Source organism: Podarcis liolepis, assembly GCF_965112155.1.
Source record: "Podarcis liolepis genome assembly, chromosome: 2".
Taxonomy (NCBI): Eukaryota; Metazoa; Chordata; class Lepidosauria; order Squamata; family Lacertidae; genus Podarcis; species Podarcis liolepis.
Genome location: NC_139555.1, coordinates 36,711,611 through 36,732,898, shown reverse-complemented (window position 1 = coordinate 36,732,898; position 21,288 = coordinate 36,711,611). Strand labels below are relative to the sequence as shown.

Here is a 21,288-nt window from a genome sequence, read left to right as displayed (position 1 = left end):
TAATCTGTCATCACAATGCACAGGGCAGAAGAACAAGACAATAAGCTGCTGTTTCTGGCATGGACTCTTTACCTTTATTATAGCAGCTATGATGCTCACTGGGTGACCTAGGGATAGTCATCATCTCTCTGTCTAACCTACCTCACAGGGTGGTTGTGAGGACAACATGGGGAGGGGCGAGAACCATGTATATACTAGCTTCAGCTTCCTGGAGGAAATAATGGGGCAAGAATGCAATAATATAATTAAAAAATCTAAACCGTATGAATGAGCAAATTCATACATAAATACTTCCAAGTGGTCTATTGACACTGGGCGATAGACCCAAGGCAGTCTATTGGTTTTAATAGGTCTACTCTGAGTAGGAGTATCATTGGATATCACTAATACAAGGCCATGGAACTGTAGCTTTTCCCCAACACTATGGGGGGGGGGAGAATAGTAAAATCAGGATATTGTGTGCCATAAACAGGAAGCATAAAGATTCGTAGGAAGACATTTTGAGATGCAATTTGGCAAGCACATCCTAGCTAATACCCCTAATCTTAAATAACCAAGACAGACAGAAGAAGCACTTGAGCTCTTCACTGTGGGATTTCTGGAAAGGGCCATTATATTTGAACAGCTTGGTTGTAAAAATGATGTCTCAGACCTTGCAATGTGCTATGAATTCAGTCTGCTGCCTCATTGAAAGAGTAAGCCTTCTTGAGGAGGCAGCTCCATTCATCTGATCCTTGGCATGCAGCATGGTTGCTCAGAAACAAAGCGCAACCATCACAAGCCTCGCTGCAGGTAAGATGAAGGGTCACGTGCCATTTCTACCCTTCTTCACCAGCAGGCAGATCTCACTGGCTCAGCACCTCTGGAAGCCTCCAGACCATCCTGCAGGGACCACAGGGCAAGCCAGTCTTTTGAAAATCAGGTTTATCAGATCAATTCTGTCTGCTACCAGAGCAGTGAGAGTCCTCAACAAGAGCTTCATCACACTCCCATCTAATCAAGTTGCTCTGAAAGCTGCTACTACACTCCATAAGAAGGAAGGTCCATATGATGCAAGTGAAAGACCCAAATTCAATGATTGCATCATAATATAGAAATGCCATGGTGTTGGTTCATTAACAAAAAAAATCTGCCCACAGACCATTCATAGGCAAACGTGATTTCATTGATGCTGCCTGGAGATGGGACCTTAACCACTGCGTAACCCATTGTTCCCGGAAAAACTCCCTGGGGCATGAGAAGATCAATGGTCCTCTAAGCTGACCTTTTAGAGATGATTCACATTGTGCCATGGTGTGAATACTCAATACATGGTATGTGCATAGACTCACTACACACACACACACACACACACACACACACACGGATATCTAAACATCAAACTACATTTTACATTAGCTACATATTATTATTGAACTGCTATGCACTTCTCATATACACCTTTCTGTATACAATTTCACCTATTATACTAGGGTTGAGTGCACACACACACACACACCATCAGCCCCATGGTCTCAATCAGGCTGACCCACCCAAGGCCAGCTAGGGAGCCACCTACCCCAGATCCGATCCTGAATTAGTTTTTGGGCTAATGTTCACTGTATACCACATGACTGTCCTGCCAAAAAAGGACTTCGGACACATCCTCTGTAGATGCAGTGATTCCATGGCAAACATACAACAGTCCTTTTCAACAGGCGAAATCCATGTTGGAAACTGGCCCCCTCGGGAATGGCTGGCTCCTCTTCCCAGGCTTGTCGGGGCCTGTTGCCGGTGACCTACCCTGGCTGGCATCCTGGCAAACCAGGGAGATCTTGAATAGGCGACACCTCCCTCATGAAAGGTGCACACCCCCTTCCCCCTTGCATAGCAGCAGGAGAAAGAAAACAGTCAGAAAGTAGTCTATTTCATTTCTACTTTATTCCTGACTGTACACTGTACAAAAGCATGTCTGCTCACTCAGAAACCTCCGAGCAACTGGCTCACACCTCCTGGACACAAACAACAGGAAGGTCTCATGTTACACTGAGAACATATCCCTGAGAATCGCCTGGAACATCCTGTCCCACGCTTAGACCCATCATGTGATGTAAACATCGAGCTGGTTCGCAGCTGTGTAGTACTCATATCATAACAATCCAACCCCTGAAAGTAGGAAAATCTGGAAACCACCATCCTACAGGAAAACACCACCATTTTGTGAACCTTTCTCCATGAAGGAAAAACAAAATCTAAACCTAAATAATTTATTGCCCCACTCAAGCTCTTGATTGATGATCTCCCATGACAATTTCTTAAAGAAAGTGATGAATTAGTTGTCCCTAGACTTACATTATACCTTCCCTTTTGGCTGGAGCTGTTTATTTACATTTGTTTAGCCTACCTTTCCTCCATCCTGGCACTTAAAATGGCTCCCAAGCAGTTCCCAGGCTGACTCCCATCCTGGCAGTGACTGCAGCCAGATATGCTTCACTTCAGCAACATTGCTGCATCATGTGCTTTCAGGCTGTGCCTCTTTGTGTTGTGGCACACAGTGCACTCAGATTGAGGGCTAAAGTGCAAGAAGCATTAAAATTGTTTCAAGTTAACACACTTAGAACTGACCACCTTTCTTTCTTTTGGGAAAAGCAGCTGCAGAGAGGGGGTACCAAGGTACAGGGGGAAGGTCAATCAACCCTTTCCCCAACATTGTTTCCAATCGAAAATGACCCCACCCCATCAAAGTGCTGGTTGTAAGGTCCTATGACAGGCTTCCTCAAACTCGGCCCTCCAGATGTTTTGAGACTACAGTTCCCATCATCCCTGACCACTGGTCCTGCTAGCTAGGAATCATGAGAGTTGTAGGTCAAAAACATCTGGAGGGGTGAGTTGGAGGAAGCCTGTCCTAGAGAATCTCTTGTGCAAAATTAGTGCCTGCAGATGTGGTGGAAGGCAGTTACAAAACAGTGATGGTAGCAGAAGTTCAGACAAACCCCTTTGTATGTTAGAAGCAGGCCTGAGGGGGGTTTCAGGGCTACATGGGGTAGTCTCATCCCTCTGCAACCAGCCATGCCTCCCATGAGCTGCATGCCAAGTGTTTGAAGCAGCCTTGAACACATCTGCATGTGGAACTCATCAGTGCAAAGGGGATTCTAGACCAATCAGGATTTTCCCACATGTGGAAGAACCCAAGAGTCCATACACACATAACTGTACACATTCATTGTCTCTTTCATAAAATGACATGGAAGATTTTGAAGTCACTGAGTCAGGTTTATGGACATTGATTTCTCAAGGAGTTGAAGAGACATGGGGCTCATCTACACTTCTATTTGTCCTGTGCCTAGAAAGCATGGGTCCAAGTGGTTTTCCCCATGCCCCACTCCTTTTCCGGGGGAAACCCACTCTTTAGTGCTAAATCAGAGAAAAACTAGAGAAAACCCAAATTGCCATTTGCTCCAGTTGAGCTCTAAAGAGCAGTTTTCCCCCAGAATAAAGCAGTTGGACAAATGGAAGTGTGAATAAGCTCTTACCCTAGATGTGGGTTGTCAAATAGTGCATTTTAGAGGTAAGAGGAAAAATTGTGATTGGAATGGAAGGCACACTTGTGGACAGAGAAGGAGTCCAGAACCGGAAATTACTCTGGAACAGAAGGAAAGAGGTGGGTTGGCTAGAAAAGCTACAGAGCAAAATTTCAAACAACCCTAGAATTAGGCAAAGTGGGGAGAGGGGGCTTTCAAATAAAAGGGTATTGGGTTATCAGTTACTATATTTTAACTGAGGAAGCATCCCTGTTTGCATTTTCCATCTTAGGCATCAACAGACCGTGGGTGATTTCTGGAGAAACCCAAGTTACCACCTGCAATTCGTACCTTTGCTGCAATTTGCAAACGAGCATTGTGGCAACTGGAAATTATTTCTGTATATTCCTTAAGTCATTGCATACCAATTTATTTTCCTCCAAATGCAGCTCTGGAGGCTCACTGGCAACGTAATGAAACCTGTATCTGCTTCTACTATTGTGGCTACATTGTGTGACCTTTTAACAATCCATCATTCTTTGATGGATTAGTGATGAATTCTAAATGAAAGACACCATTTTAAAAAAGAATGAAGGAAGGAAAGAAACTTGGGTCATTTGCAAGAGACTCTGATCTGGCAGAGACCTTTGTTTAATATCGTTGATAATAACAATAGCAATAGAAGTGAGCAGAGGAATTCTGTCAGTTTCCCAGCAGCACAGTAGAAATCAGCACCAAGCCCTGACTTTCTGAAAGCACTCAGCATTTAGTCTCCCATGGTGTGGCCACATTTTGTATCCATGTGCAATTCTGAAAGGCACCACAACATTATGAACATTTCACAGCAGCATTTAAACATCTAGCTTTGTGATTTGATGACTGACTGGCCCGTTTAAGTCCGTAGGTGTTCGGATAAAACAGTCATTAGGGATTTATAACAACTCCACTAGATATAGCTGAGCAGAAAAACCAGAATGTCTGCTCTTTTTTTCCCTTAAAGGCAGCAAAATTGGAAGCTATTCAAACTGACTCCACAAAATGGAAAGGCTAATGTGGGGAACAAGGCTATTTTATTGAATTCAAAGCATTTATACCCTACCAGAAAAGCTCCCAAAGGCAGTTTACAAATCAATAAAAAATAACACAGTCCCTTTCCTCTAGTGTACAATCTAAAAAGTTGAGGCACTAAAAGGAAAAGGTATGGGGAGGGAAGAGGTTACACTCTTACGCACATTTACTTGAGTGCAAGGACCACTGAAACTCACCTCCAAATATTATTATTTGCATTTGTCCACCACATCGTAACAGGCATGCTCTCTGTTTGGATAGGATCACGAAGCCTGTTGTAAGAACTAAGGGACACCATGAAATACATGCAGCAATGGTTTCTCAGTGGTGAAGCTGATCCCCTCAGCCATCTTTCCAGAAAAGCCTACACATCAACCCATTAGCTCAGTTCCCAAGCTGAGCAATTGTGATAAGCCAAATCAGAAGTTTCCAGGTGAAGAGATGCTGTTTCAACTGCACTGGTTTGAAAATGATGAAGCAGTCGGACCTCTTGGTAAGAGTTCCACAACTTCCAAGGAGGATGATCCTTTACATGGTGCCCTTAATGGGCCTGCATTTTCCTATAGTATGCTTTCCTATTTCTGTGTTGATCTATGAGGAATGGCTGTGTCAATTCACACCTAACACTAAGCCATGGTTTGGAAGGTTGGCATGTGTTTGAACATCTGAACTCAGTCTACAGGCTAACCATGATTTGTTTTCAAACCATGATGAGCACAAGAGCAGCTAGAAAACTAAACAGGCTTGGGAGAAATAAACCAGGGCTTTTGCTTCTCTGTGAAACAACTAATAATTTGTTGAACAAACCATGGTTTAGTGTTATGTGCAAATACAGACTCTGCACATTTTTATCATATCTATTGGATATGGAAGCTGATCACCAACTCCCTTGCATTAAGATCAGGACTGGGGAGACAGAATACATTGTTTTGGTTGTTGTATATGGAAGAAGGCATTTTTAGATATGAAGATATTCCACAGGGATCATTATTCATATTTTTCACCCATAGCCAGGGCCCAGTTGTGATGAAAACTGCAAAGCCAACACAGCAATGGGGGAATTTACAATTAGACACTGGACACGCTTGATGGTAGCTCAGTCTGGACATAATAAAAAAGGTTCCTATTTGGGAACAGGGATTGTTGGCCAGTGTGAAATATATGCCTACCTTTAAGGAGACACCCAAGCTTCAATGAAAAGTTGACAGTAAAGACAACGGATGAAAACCATTGTTCAAGCTGCTTTTGCTGGGCAAAATCCAACCAAGTAAGTCCTAATCCTGCAGTAGCAGATTTAATAGCATTCACAATGATTAGGGAGATGGTGGGGAGAAACAGAACCAGCTTTGTATTCTCCTCCATCAGGGAGAAAGCTAAGCCAAGTATCAAAGAGGCAGCATTACACGATAATCTCTTTTGAAGTCAACTAAGCATTTTGCAAACCAACAAAGGAATTTTGGGAACCAACCTATCAGTTCCCTGCCCAGCCGATATGCTCTGCTTGGCTTTATTTTTTTAATGAACAACAGGGCAGGATTTATCTTTGAGGGAGGTACAAGAACTCCTAGAGAACAGACTTGGAAAGGCTTTATCCATCTGTACCTCCTGAGATGTAGGCTGGCAAAGGGAAAAGGCCAACAGTGTTTTGGTTTTTCTTTTGGGTTTTTCAGAGTAAACACCTAAGGATCATAAGAATCATAGAGAGTTGGAAGGGACCGTGAAGGTGACCCCCTGCAATGCAGAATTTTTTTGCCCAATGTGGGACCAGGATCATATATAGAAGAAGAAAATGATGGTAAAGGAAAGCGGTAATGAAGTTATTCCCTCAGAACAACCTGGTCCTCCAAACAAGGAGCAGTGCCAAAAGAGAACCCTTCCAGTGCTGATCTGTGAGAAGAGAAGCGAAAGAAATTGTTGGCTAAACCAGAACAACTGTGTTTATAAGAACATGGCCTCCATTTCTCAGACCCCAGAATGGGACTCTGCATGAGAAAGAGTGTGTGTGTTCTTCCCCCAAGTCTGTAAAAGGGGCATTGGGAAAGGCTTTCCAGTTTTATTAGATTCCACAAGAGCAGTGTGGCTTTAGTTTGGGATTTAAAGACACACCAGCTATGATTAAAAAGTTGGGTTTCAAGAATTATTGAGCAGTAGGGAAAGAAAGAGTCCCTAGCACAATTTCAGTAAAGCTATGCTGAGGTGGTAATAGTGTGATTTGCGGGAGTGGGAGAAAGGGAAAGTCTCTGAGCTAGTTGGGGGGGAAAATAAGATTATATTATATATATATATATATTTCGTTGCATCTGTGCCAGCAGATCACTGCAAGCAGGCAGACATCTCCCCCTCCCGACTTCCTAGTGCAGCCAATAATACTGAAGTAATCCTAAACTTAAACCAAAGGTTTATCAACACAGAGTCACAAATAATTTCAAACACCCCCAGGAAGTTATTGAGTAGTTTCATCCTTGCATTGTCACTGGCTAGATATGTTTTCAAACTCTCCAAAGCAAAACAAGAGAAGAATGTAGAAATATAGGAAATGTACAAAACCATGAGAAGCCGCAAGTTTCATTTCATGAGAATCATTTTCTAGCCTCATCCAACTAATGGTGGCAAATCACCCTCAGAAAGATATGTACTGTCATCAATATAAGAAAGAGGAAGGAGGCCTGGAAAAAACACTTTCATAATATTGACTTTCCAGCAAGGTTATTCCATCTGGCTCACCAACACGAGGGCTGGGTGTACTTGCAATAAATGTAGTATGCCTGTGTTTTGACTATGAAACGTAACTTAATTCTCCTGCAAGTTCCAAAGATCTCAGAAACCCACTCCATGGCAACTCAGAGCAGGGCTTTTTATTGTGGCTGCCCCTGTTCTGTGGAACAGCATTCCTGTTGAGTTATAACAGGCACACACTTTGAACTGTTGAAGACATTTTTGTTTTGACAAGCTTCCCCAACTGGATAAATGGGTCTTTGCCACAAACGTTCATTTGTTAGGATTTTGGTCTTGTTTCATATGTATTGATGCTATTGTGTTTTTAACTTTTAAAAATTATGTTATGTGTAAATTGCCTTGAGGTGGTGGTTTAGAAGATAAATAATAAATCGGTTGTTGTAATTGCTGTTGTTGTTGTGGCTGACTTGGAAAATGTTTCAGTTACAGATAGGTAGCCGTGTTGGTCTGCCATAGCCAAAATAAAAAAATTCCTTCCAGTAGCACCTTAAAGACCAACTAAGTTAGTTCTTGGTATGAGCTTTCGTGTGCATGCACACTTCTTCAGATACACAGTGTATCTGAAGAAGTGTGCATGCACACGAAAGCTCATACCAAGAACTAACTTAGTTGGTCTTTAAGGTGCTACTGGAAGGAATTTTTTTATTTTGGAAAATGTTATTATTCAGAGGCAACATATAGTTGACCAAGAATACAAATATCAGAAGGGCTGATACTTAAAAATGGATGGCAAAGCAATGGAACAATGTCATTTGTGTTTATTAAATAGCACAGAAGAAGCCTCCTACTTAATAGCACCACTTACAAAAATGGCAACCATGGACAGCACTATTCTCTCAGATCCCAATTGCATGTTATACAGAACTTCCACCATGACCTATTTTAAAACAGCCTTCATATTGCTTCCAGGCAATTTTACCTTTGCGAATGCTCTTTACACACACACAAAGATGTGCTTCCAAGTAGCAGTCTCACTCTTGCTCTTTTGAAGTTAAATGGAACTTTAAATTATTCCTTTCCTGTCCTCTCTCAATATTGCACGGTTGTTAAAGAGAAAGAAGCTACGACACACCGACGCACACATACACTGCACAATTTGATCCTTCAACATCCCATTATGTGTCTTGTGCCGCAGAGACACAAATAGCCAAATTGTCACTCCACATCTATTTTGTATCTCCCCCAGAATCAAAGTTGCATATCAGAGAGACTCATCTGCTTCCAAATGGGAGCAGTCAATTGTACTCTGCATTTGGGGCTAGGAGTACTGCTAGACAGCTGCTCCCTTCAGCAGCCAGAGTGCTCTTGCTCTGCTCCTCCTCTGACTTGATAACATTTTGGAGATGAATTTAGAGAGAATTTCACCCCGCTTCTTTCACTACCCACTATTGCTGAGCTATAAAAAATGCAGGCATTGGGAGCTGTCGGTCAGCTTGCCCAATTCACTGAAGTCCAGACTATGTGTTATTATTAAATGCATGGCAGCTGCCGCTTCGTGTCTCATGATACTGTCTATATGATTTTAAAACCTTTAAAAGGATTCCCTTCTCCCATGCAAACCTGCCTATGGTAAGGCTATCAATGACTCCCAGCCACAATGGCCATGTTCTCTGCCTTGACTATCAGAGGCAATATGCCTTTGGATACCAGTTTCGGGGGAGATCACAAGTGGGGGGAAACCTGTTGTGCTGCAGTCCTGCTTTTAGGCTTCCCATAGGCATCTGGTTGGCCACTGTGGAAACAGGATGGGTCATTGGCCTGATCCAGCTGGACACTTCTTACGTTCTTATCTGCTGAGAGCATTACCCGAGGTTCCCCCCCAGGCAACTCCCTCCCAGTCCAGCCTTTGGTTACTGAGAACAAAGCCTTTTCTACAGCCATGCTCTGATCATAGAACTCCCTCTTCAGTCACATTGGTCTGGAATTCTTTGCCCCAAGCCGTCCTTGTTCTCCCAGCGGTAAACAATATGGACCTGCTGAATATTTTTAATTGCTCTTCTGCATACATTGAATCTTAGGCTATTTTAAGGTGGATTTAGCCTGCGTTTTTCTGCTGTTTAAATTGGGAGCCATAAACTGCCTTGAAGGCTAATCAGGATGGAAAGGCAGGACAGAAATGTTTTAATTAAAGGTGATGTGTGACAGGATGTTATCACACCCAGCATTTCCTACATCACTGCTCCAATTCATTGGCGGCTGCTTGGGGGGATGAGCAAATGCTGAGTGCCCAGTCATAATGTTTTAACTAAATGTAACAAGGTGGATGGGACCCGGGTGGCGCTGAGGGTTAAACCACAGAGCCCAGGACTTGCCGATCAGAAGGTTGGTGGTTTGAATCCCCGCGACGGGGTGAGCTCCCATTGCTCGGTACCTGCTGCTGCCAACCTAGCAGTTTGAAAGCACATCAAAGTGCAAGTAGATAAATAGGTACCGCTCCAGCGGGAAGGTAAACAGCGCCTCCATGGGCTGCTCTGGTTTGCCAGAAGCGGCTTAGTCATTCTGGCCACATGACCTGGAAGCTGTACGCCAGCTCCCTCGGCCTATAGAGTGAGATGAGCGCCGCAACCCCAGAGTCAGTCACGACTGGACCTAATGGTCAGGGGTCCCTTTACCTTTACCTTTAACAAGGTGGATGGGAATCTCTCTTTCTTTCTTCTTTTGCCTGAGGGCCACATTTCCCTCCAGGGGCCACATGCTAGTGGGCAGAGACTCTTACCTTTGTACAGAAGGCAACATTCCAGCAACACAAAGAGGTTTCTGCATTAGCCAGTGTGACATAATGGTTAGAGTGCTGGACTAGGACAGGTATAGGCAAACTCCGGCCCTCCAGATGTTTGGGACTACAATTCTCATCATCCCTAGCTAACAGGACAAGTGGACAGGGATGATGGGAATTGTAGTCTCAAACATCTGGAGGGCCGGAGTTTGCCTATGCCTGGACTAGGACGTGGGCGGCCAGGGTTTGAATGGCTGACCTTGGACCTGTCACCATCTCTTAGCCTAACCTACCTCACAGGGTTGTTGTGGGGTTGAAATGGGGAGGAGGAGAATCATGTACACCACCCTGAGATCCTTGAAAGATACAGGTGGTATAGAAATCTATTAAGTAAGTGCATTTCTCTATCCACTATTCATATAAGCCAGAGGTGCTATCGCAGTTCAAGAATACATTTCAGCCAAGCGAAAGTACAAAGGTATTACAGTGCACAGCTGGTGGGGATGTGGCCTAGGGAGAGTTCCAAGGGCCAGAAATAGTGGCCTTTGACCCCTGATCCTGAGGTTCCCACTCCCTTGAACTAAAGGGAGATTCAGATGACATGCACACAAATTGAAGGAATGCACAATGGGGATTATAATAACAATAATAAATAATAAAATTTATTTATACCCCGCCCTCCCCAGCCAAGACCGGGCTCAGGGTGGCTAACACCCAATATAAAACAATTTATTAAGATACAACTTAAAAACAAGATTGAAATACGACATTAAAATGCAGCCTCATTTCAATAGAAACTCAAATCAAAAACTTTTTGAGGATGAAAAGGTCAAATCTTCACCAAGGCCAACTATTCAGACTAGTCCTGCGTGGGCCAGAAAAAAGCCAGGGAAGTCCCCAAATAGGAGTTCCATCACAGAAGGAGAAAGGAAAAAGGAAAGAGGGGATCAAGTTGATTCCAAGCCAAAGGCCAGGTGGAACAGCCCTGCGGAAAGAAATCAGATCCTACAGGGCTCTGGTCTCATGAGGCAGAGTGTTCTACCAGGCCGGAGCCAGTGTTGAAAAGGCCCTGGCTCTGGTTGAGGCTAATCTAACTTCCTTAGGGCCCGGGACCTTTAGGGTGTTGCTATTTATGGACCTTAAGGTCCTCCGCGGGGCATACCAGGAGAGGTGGTCCCATAGGTACAAGGGTCCTAGGCTGTGAGACTGCTCAGGATGGTCTGATGTGTGTGCACATAGTCCTCATGTTCCTACAAACTGGGACAAGAACCCTATAAGCAATAGCAATGGATCTGGAAAGACTTTCTACTTTTGCACATACCCTTGGGAGTGCCATGCTATGGTGCCACAGATAGTCATGCAAGAAACACTGAAAACTGTTAAAAGATAACAGTTTCAACATCATACGGTCCTTCTATAGCCTGTTGATCTTGCTAGACAAAAGCAGGTGACCATTTGCCCCGTAGAAAAATGAGAATGTGCTACTCCTTCAATCATCTGGTGTGAGATGTTCAGAGCCAATGACAGAGGACTCAACTCAGACCACAGAGATCAGCAACAGACACAAAACTGCCCCTCTCTGTTTCCCCAAGGTGAAACAAAGGGATGCAAGAGTGATTACAGGCAATGAAACCGTACGAAGTTAAATGTCATAGAAAAGCAATTTGCTTTTTTCTCAGCCTCTGCTCTCCAACCATCCGTCTCACAGGGCTATTGTGTGGACAGATCAAATGAGGACTGCAAAAAAGGAGGAAAAACCATAAAAATCTTATGTGAAGGGAGAAACAGTGACATTTTATATCAAAGCAAAAAGTGTGTGCCATGGCAAACTTACATGGCTAACATATTCCAGAAGAGACCACCAGTAGTCGCAGCCCATGCTTTCATTCATGATTACCTTCCTAGGCCGTCAATGACAACCCCAGAATTCTTTCCCATTTTAGTGTTGCTTCAACCAGTAAAATGTAGGGATGCCAGATTAAAAACACAGACAATCATTTTTGCCTAAACTCATTGCTGCAGCAAATGATGATATTGTGACAGGTGAGGTGAGATGGGAGGCAGGAAGAGGAAGGGCCCCTATCTTTACCACACTGTGTGGTGTATGCAGCTGCTGACTGGCTAGGAGTTACAGTCCATGAATCAGACCCACTATTTTTGGAAGGGAGATCAGAGGACCCCAAGGATGTGGAGGGCTGGGTGTGGAAACGATCAAGAGAGGAAGCCTCAGAAGGTAGCACCCTACTCCCCCGCGAAGGGACCCACAGAAGTCAACGGGGACTTTTATTCATTCATTTATTTAAGACACTTACACTCTGCTATATCATTTGCTATTCTAAGCAGCGTACGTAAAACAACATACAGAAAATCACCAGCATGGTCTGAAGAGGTGGCCCCTGGAACTTTCAACAATGCAAGGGCTCTATCAGAAAACACACACATCAAGGCTAATAATAATAATAATAATAATAATAATAATAATAACAACAACAATAATAATAATAGATTTATACCCCGCCCCAGCCACTCTTAAAGCTATGACCACTATCTCAGCTGGGGAAGGAGAACTAAGCAGATGACACCAAACCTGCCAGCAGGCCTGCTTAAGTTTTCTGTTGGCTTTGGACCTTAGCTTGTTGCCTTAGATGCCTATGTGCCAGCCAGACTTTACCCATATCCACTCCTGCTTCTCTCAACTCCAGCATACCTCCTCTGAAGCAGGATACCATTTATCCTTGTGCAACTCTTTTTCAACATTTTTACTATCATCAAAATACCTTGTACAGGGTCTCCAGAGGGACACACTGCAAAAGACTAAGATAAATAACAAAATAACAAAACTCTCAAGCATCGAACAACTCTCTCTCTCTCTCTGTTGTACAGAAATGATACAGTTTACATAAAGTCGCAACACAATAAAACAACACATTGCCTTCCTGAAGCTCCCTCATTGGGGCTCCATCACCACAAAACGTCTTTGGAAGCCTGCTGGCCAGAGAGGGGAAATGGCTTCTTCTCCTTCACCTCAGTCTCCTCAAGAACATCAGCACTTGAGACTTCTGGGTTAGCGCCTCCGGCAATGGCAGATTTCCTCTGATCGGGAGGAATCCGCTCCGTGGAAATCAGGGTCTGGACCGCCACGGCGAGGCGGAGTCCCACTAAAAACCACAGGCGGGAGAAGCCTGTGGACGTGGGATTCAGCTGGCACCTTTTGCGCCTCCCCTACTCGCGGGGAAACCCAGTTTCGGGGATCCGGAGCGACGTGGGGTGAGCGGCGCGGTGCTTCGAATTGACTGCTTCTTTCACGGAGTGAAGCCGCATTGCTGTTGGTGGAGAGCGCTGACATTTTCCTGTGGACAATTGGACTCTAAACAACTACCCATGAGTAGAATGGAAAATTGGATCTCTAAATATCTTAATTTGGCACCGAAACGGGAAGGTTTCAAACAGGAAGTCCGCCTTCCTCTTTTGTAAATAGATTGAAGCAAAGACGTTGCAAGCTAAAGCCTGGAAAGCCTTTTGTAAAGGATTAAATCTCCATCGGTTAAAATTACTAAACCCCCCTTGGAAGCAGGAGAAGAGGGGGGAAATTTTAGATTGCCTAAGCCTGCAGGAGAGAGAGTGAAGAAAGATAAATTACCACCGTTTTGAACCTGGGAACGGGCTGCCAGTAAGATCGACATTTTGGGAAAGTTCATTGACTGTGAATAAAACGTATGTTGACAGATAGTTAAATAAGAGAAATATATTGTTTCCATTGTTTCCTTTTGCACTTAAAAAGGAGCAAAAAATAACTGAAAATCGAAACTAACTTTGTTGCTGGATCTGCGCTTAAAAGGACGGATACAAATAGAAATTGTTTCCCCTAGAGGGAGCTTTTGAAACTGTTGCAGGAGTGGAGCTGGGGAATTTTCCAGCTGCAGATTAAAGACCATGAGAATCAGAGATTGACCTTGGACAAGAATGTTGACAGAAGAAGCCTTAGTGATTGCATTTTGCAAGACAAGTGCTTTATTGGAACAGCTTCATGAGAAGACGGATGTGATGATTATTAAAATTGACAATTTGGGACAAAAAATGACTGATTTGGGACAAAAAGTGAATACCTATACAGAAACTACTCAGGAATTGATTCAGGAATCTGTTTTGACATGGCAAGCTGTGGAGAAGATGAAGGAGAAAGTTGTTGTTGAACCTCAAGTAATTCAAGTGGAGAGAGCCCCGGCCTTACAGAGGCAATTTGATGAACATAAGTTGTTGCCTTTTACGATTGAATCTAGAGAAAGCCAGATTTGGTGGGATGGAGCCCTGCTTGGATTGGAGAAGGAAAGTTGGATAGATCCCCTTATGCAGGGATGTTCTGGCTTTTGGGATCTGGATTTGGCTCAGGGGGAGATTGGAGTTGTGGGGGCCTTTAGCTTTGGAGGGACTCTGAAACACACTCTGAAATATTTTTTGGATTTTAGTTCTGACTATGGAGAATGGGCTGACCTGTCGAGAAGGAATAAAGACATTGTTAGGTTGGAGTTTCCCCGATATCTACTCCTCAGTGCCAAAGGAAGGAAATTAAGAACAAGATCAGCAGAAGATAAAGTAAAGTGCATGTATAAATATGAAGAAGATCTGCAGAAGGGACATGGGAAAGAGTTAAGAGCCTCGGACAGAAGATCACCAGGTTAATGGACCATGTGGTATTGATAGAAAGGACTGACAGAATCCGAGACCAGGGAGAAGAGACGGTGGAAGAAGATTGGGGGGAAAAGTTTTTAAAAAATTATTTAGAGAAATATTGCAAAATTAGTGAGTGTTAGAAAAAAGTTGGAATGAAATTATATAGCTTTAGTAGAAATGTTATAAGGAGTTAAGTATAAATAAGTTTTAGGGTTTAAATGGTAAGATAAGGTTAAAATAAATTAAGATAATTAAATGACAGAAAACAGTGAAAGATGGAAAGGATTTGCTGAAATAATTAATAACTAGAACACAAAAAGGGAGGTGTGAGGAGGTCGATGAAACAAGTTAATGAAAGATAAAGATATGGAAATATTGGATGTGCTTTTAATTGTTTTTGCTTTTGTTTTTGTTTTGATGTATTGTGTCTTTTGTTTCTTTTTATATGTACTGTAATGTATTGATTTGTATTGTTTATTTTTTTCTTTCTTTTTTACTTCTTTCTGTAATTCTTAAACTTTTAATAAATATTTTTTTTTAAAAAAAAAAGAACATTGGCACTTGAGAAACTGAAACTGACAACCCTGCTCTTCAGGGTTCAGGACCTTACAGAGAGGAGAGAGTGGGCATGATCCCAACTGCACTGAGGCAACTGCCTGTTATGGTGGCCGCTCTCCACTTTGGCTCGCTAACTGAGCATGTGCAGAATCATTAAAGCACTAGACGTCAGTGGGTTACACTTGCACATGTATAGGGTGCAGCTGACCTCATCAGCCATGGAAGGTATTGCTGACCAATGAGCATTCTGAACCTGACCCAGCCTATCCCTACAACTAGCGCCACTTCTTATGCCTGGCAGTAAGGGTGCAGGGGCTCCCTTTCTTTTTGTTCACCATTTGGTGTAAGGGAAGAGAACATTTTCCATTCCGAGGCCACATTCTCTCATAGGCAACTTTCTGGGGGCTGTATGCCACTGGTATGGCCTGGGGAGGCGGCTTGGGGACTGTTCCAGGGGCCAGACAAAGAGGTCTAGAGGGGCACAATGCAAATGGCCCCCAGGACTAAGATTCCCCACATCTGGCTGAGTGGCAACAGCCTTTCCTACTTCTTCAGCCATGCAACTTAAAGGCAAAAGCTATTTTTCAGGTTGCTGATCTGACAAACATAGTCAAATGAGTGATATGGAGTTACCTTCGGTCCTGATGGTGAATGGCGAGTCCCCCAGTCTTTTGGCTGAAAACTGACCTCCCAGTGATGTCATTAAGAAGCAGAGTGTGAAAAATCCAATCCCAACCACAAATATCCTATAAAGGGAGACAAAAGAGGAGGCATCATCAGGTATAAAGCTAAACAATACGCAGGAGAAATTCCCTACAAATTCCCACTACTTTGAAGGAGCTTTAAGGATCACTTCCATCCCTCTGAAATCTAGCATTGCTTCCAGGAGGTGGGTAGTGGCTCCTCCAGGCGCCAGATTTGGATCTGCCCTTGGAAACACACAGCTGGTTTTTTTCTACTAGCACGAGTGTGTGGAGTTAAGGGTTCTTTGCCAAGGGGCAGATGATGCTTTGTCACAATCTGATCCTCAATCAAGTGTAGGCACTTACTAAGTGACTTCGTTGCTCCCCTAAGTAAGAAATGACAAACCCAGCCATCAAAACTTCACCACTTTTTGCCTCTCATACTTGTTGGATTGAATAAGCTGCAGGGCAGGAGTAAACATTGTGTTAGCTGGAAGAGGACACAGTACTTCTCTCTGCTAAACAAATTAATTGTACTTAACAGGAATGAAAGCTGCATGTATCAGAACACTCACCACAGGGCATAAATCCACTGGGATGTTCTCCTGCACAAATGTCAGAGTGACGCTTTTTGCACAGCTCCCTGTCATTTCTGAAGTGTATTTAATCATTTCACCCACTGCCTACTTACTAATAAAATGTAAAATATCGTGCAGCCTAATGTCGTGTAGCCAATAATGATTTTTTTTAATAATTTTTTAAAAAAACTTCTCAAAAAAACTTTGTCTTGGACCTCCAGGAGTTAGGTGTGTAACTATATGACATTTATACCAGATCTGGCCAATCTAGAGACTTTATACTAGCTGCCAACCATAGGGGCCCATGTTGCTCACTCCTGTTCTCTTTTAACCCCAACAAAGATTGCTCTGAAGCCTGAGTGTGTGCTGTCCTAGGTAGCTTAAGAGTCAGAGACTATTGGAATGCTACAATTCACAATGGCGGACCACCAAATCAGACTGTTGTATGCTGTTCAGCCACTTCAACAACAATCTCTCTTCTCCCCAAAACATAATATAATGAAGTGGTACCTGGTGAGTGTCTAATGGGGGTGGTGGTATTTAATTGTCAGGGTGGGCCCTGCTTTGTCTTCAGTCTTTTCTCCAGATTCTTCCCAGTGATTAAATACACACACAGACACACACACACACTTATCATTATGCCAGACTTGTTTAGGCATTTGAATCTTCATAATTATAATCGAGCAAGGAGTGATGGTTAAACACTGCATTTAATTACTAATTTAGACCACTGGAGAAGCAGGGGGAGAAGGGAAGAAAAAAGAAAGAAAGAACTGAAAGGAGGGGAAACAGTCAAATGAGTCGCCTGGTTTAGAAGAATCTCATTAGAAGATGAAAAACTTCAAGACTGCAAATGCATTTCAGAGGATGAAACTGCCGCGCCTGCGGTACCCGACAGGATCAGAATAAGTAAGTTACAAGAACTTCAATGGGGCAATATGATGATCAGATAATTACGTTCACTCTGGTTTTCCCCAAGCAAAATAACCACTTGCACATTATTTGATTTCCATCCTAACCCATTTTCCGAAGCCGTATAATTGTCCCAAAAAACCCTTGTTTCAAGATGCACCACAAAGGGCAGCCTTCTTATTCTTCACAGCACAAAAGCAGAGTGTGGCTTTGGATGTTTCTGCTTGCAAAGGGAACAAGAGCAAAAGGCCACCAATTTGGTGTCTCCCCCCCCCCCCACTTTGGGTGAGAAATTCCTAAGGCCACCACTGTCACTTAGTGTCACATCCACATTTAACATAAATGTTAGTGTAGCCCAAGCTAATCAGTACCATTCATTTGTCACTGAGACATTAAAGAAGAATCAGGCACATATAATAAGAAGTAAGGAAAAGGTGAGCACACTGCATTAGTATTGTGTTTTGCTATGTTATGCATTTTTGTGTTCCTATACGTGATCCTGGGATAAAGGGTGCATAGAAATTTAATAAATAAATTGTCATAATGAATAACTTTAAATGCACATAGCAGCAATATATAGCGATGGCCACCAATCCGGGTGGCTTTATATGAGGATTAGGCAAATTCATGGAGAATAAGGTTAGCCATGTCTCCTAGCCGCAATGGCTAGGTTCTTCCACCACTGTTGCGAGGGAGCGTGCCTCTGAATACCAGTTGTTGGGACTCACAAGTGGGGAAACTGCTGTTGAGCGCAGGTCCTGCTTGTGGGTCTCTCATGGGTCACTAGGAGAACAGGATGGCCAGTAGGAGAACAGGATGCTGACCACTAGGAGAACAGGATGCTGGACAATGGTCAATGGTCCTCTGGCTTGATCATGGAGGGCTCTTCTTATGTGGGGGAAAGGTTTCCAAGTCTGTGGCTGCCACATCATAACATAATATCACAATTATCGCTTAGTTAAAAGGGGAGGGTCTTTCTTTTCCAAGGTTTTTTGCTAATAGGTGAGCAGGTGCTGGAGTCCAGTGGCATAACAGTTAAGACCCAGCATTAATCTGCAGTCAAATTAGGAATGTTCAACGTGTCCATCAACGTGAACAGTTTCTCTCTACTTTTTCATTTTATTAAGAATAGAGCAATTCAACAAATTGTCACATTGCACAATTATCATTTGCAGCTATGATCAATGGGAAATACCCATCTCCCCAGGTTAAACATGATCACATCCATCTTCCTTTGTAATAGTGTACAGTAAGGTAAAGGGACCCCTGACCATTAGGTCCAGTCATGACCGACTCTGGGGTTGGGGCGCTCATCTCGCTTTATTGGCCGAGGGAGCCGGCGTACAGCTTCCGGGTCATGTGGCCAGCATGACTAAGCTGCTTCTGGCGAACCAGAGCAGCACACAGAAATGCTGTTTACCTTCTCGCCAGAGCGGTACCTATTTATCTACTTGCACTCTGAAGTGCTTTCGAACTGCTAGGTTGGCAGGAGCTGGGACCGAGCAACGGGAGCTCACCCGCAGAATCGAACCACCAACCTTCTGATCAATAAGTCCTAGGCTCTGTGGTTTAACCCACAGCACCACCCGCAGCCCTAGTGTACAGTATGCACCCTTTATTTATAAATAAAGGAAGATCACATTATACCAATCAATTTGGCTGAGGTGCACTTAAGAGAAACCACGGTTCTTTTTTTGTTTATATACTGCTTTATGTACTAGTGGTAGAAATAGCCTAGAAATTTTAGAAAGCAAACACGGTGCAATACTCTTACAGGAAAGGGTCCCATGAGCATCCCATGGCAGCAGCCAAGGCCAAAGGGGTGGGGGAGAGATGGATGTGTATTCTCATCATACACAGAAGCCCCAAGGGAAACCTTTCACTCTCACTCTCACAGAGGCTGCTTGGTGGTGTGTCCTGCTGCCTTTTTCAGCAATGCAGCTTTATAGTAGACTCTTTGAATACAACTCTAGGTTACGGCAGTTTTACCATATGCTTGTGGCACCTAGAATATACTTACATCAGTTGCATGCATGCCGATTTCAAGCAGAAGGCTAGTCTTTCTACATTCATTTCTTTTCTACATCAGCATCTCACCTTCTTTTGTTTGGTTATGTCTCTGGACCACATGCTTCAGTCCATAGTGCAGTCCAAGGTGAGTTTCTCTATTACAGTCTTGAATGCACAAGCATCTATGACCACATTGGGCTTGTTTTTTAAAGATGGGAATAATCAGGACAGTGGAGGTGCCTGCTGTTGTGTGTTGGATTCTCAACATCTGTAGCAGGCATAGGCAAACTCGGCCCTCCAGATGTTTTGGGACTACAACTCCCATCATCCCCAGCTAACAGGACCAGTGGTCAGGGATGATGGGAGTTGTAGTCCCAAAACACCTGGAGGACCGAGTTTGCCTATGCCTGATCTGGAGGGTGAGGTGGGGAGGCTGAATGCATTTCCATTCCCCTTTGTACACCATAAATAAAGGTAAAGGGACCCCTGACCATTAGGTCCAGCTGTGACCGACTCTGGGGTTGCGGCGCTCATCTCGCTTTATTGGCTGAGGGAGCCGGTGTACAGCTTTTGGGTCATCTAAGCCACGTCTGGCGAACCAGAGCAGCGCATGGAAACGCCATTTACCTTCCCGCTGGAGTGGTACCTATTTATCTACTTGCACTTTGACGTGCTTTCGGACTGCTAGGTTGGCAGGAGCAGGGACCAAGCAACGGGAGCTCACCCCGGCACGGGGATTCGAACCACTGACCTTCTGATCAGCTAGTCCTAGGCTCTGTGGTTTAACCCACAGTGCCACCCATGTCACCATAAATACATTTGTCTTTATCAATATAGGAAGCTGCCATATACAGAATAAGGTGACTTGGCCTAGCTAGCTCAGTATTATCAACAGTGCCTGGCAGTAGCCCTCCAGGGTTTCAGACAGGGCTCTCTCCCAGCCCTAACTGGAGATGCTGAGGATTGAGCCTGGAAACTTCTGCATGCGAAGCAGATGCTTTCCCACTGAGCTTCATCTCTTCTGCTAACAAAACTATACACTTCGGCATGAAAGAAAGAAACGAAAGAAAATTGGCCCTGAAATTAGTTTGAAATTTCTCAGCTTTTTCTTTAAAGACCCTAAAGCTAGTCAGAAAAAGTAGTCTACTCCAGCCAGTCCCTCCCCGTGCCATCCTTCATCACAGCACAATAAGCCGGGTTCTGCTGTTCTATTAAGCCAACCGTCATTCAACATGAGAGAAGGTGACAGCTCTCCCTGATGGCTGTGTATAGCCCATGACACAACTGGCACAGCCAGTGAATTGCTACTGAGAGACGTATCCGTCCATCCAGCTTCAAGTTTTGCACGCAACCCCATTTTAGAGCTCATCTTGCATTAGGCCAGTCAGCTTTGCCACGGACCTTAATAAGATCTAGGCTGGCACATTTTTAAAGAACAGTAAAACACACAATTCAGGAAGAGATGGCCTGGGTGGACCTCTCACCATGAGTGTTTCTTTGACAGGGAGAGCTGCAGCCAATCACAGCCCACTGGGATGTGCGCACCTGCATGATATACATGTCTGTCACATTCACATGTTACACATTTGAATTACCTTAGGGATGTTACACACAATGACAAATTTGGCTTTGCCACCAAGCGTACACTCCGCAAGGCAGCACTCTGACAAGGGGTGTAGTGGTTAGAGTGTTGGACTAGAACCTAGGAGACCAGGGTCTCCACTCAGTCATGAAACCAATCATTGTCCCTCAGTCTAACCTACCTCAGTGGATTCTTGAGGGGATAAAATGGGGAGCTCCTTGTCTAATATAACTGTAATGATAGATAGATAAGGCTGGATAGCTCAGTTGGTTAG

At 43.8% G+C, this 21,288-nt stretch overlaps 1 protein-coding gene across 1 annotated transcript in view; it reads right to left on the bottom strand.

Annotated features, from left to right (window-relative positions):
* The window catches only part of MGAT5B (alpha-1,6-mannosylglycoprotein 6-beta-N-acetylglucosaminyltransferase B), a 171,806-nt gene that overhangs the window by 144,758 nt on the left and 5,760 nt on the right, over positions 1-21,288 (bottom strand). The window contains exon 2 of the mRNA XM_083487519.1: positions 15,883-15,995. Within this exon, the coding sequence (XP_083343645.1) occupies positions 15,883-15,995 (113 nt within the window). The remainder of the gene's footprint in view (positions 1-15,882; positions 15,996-21,288) is intronic.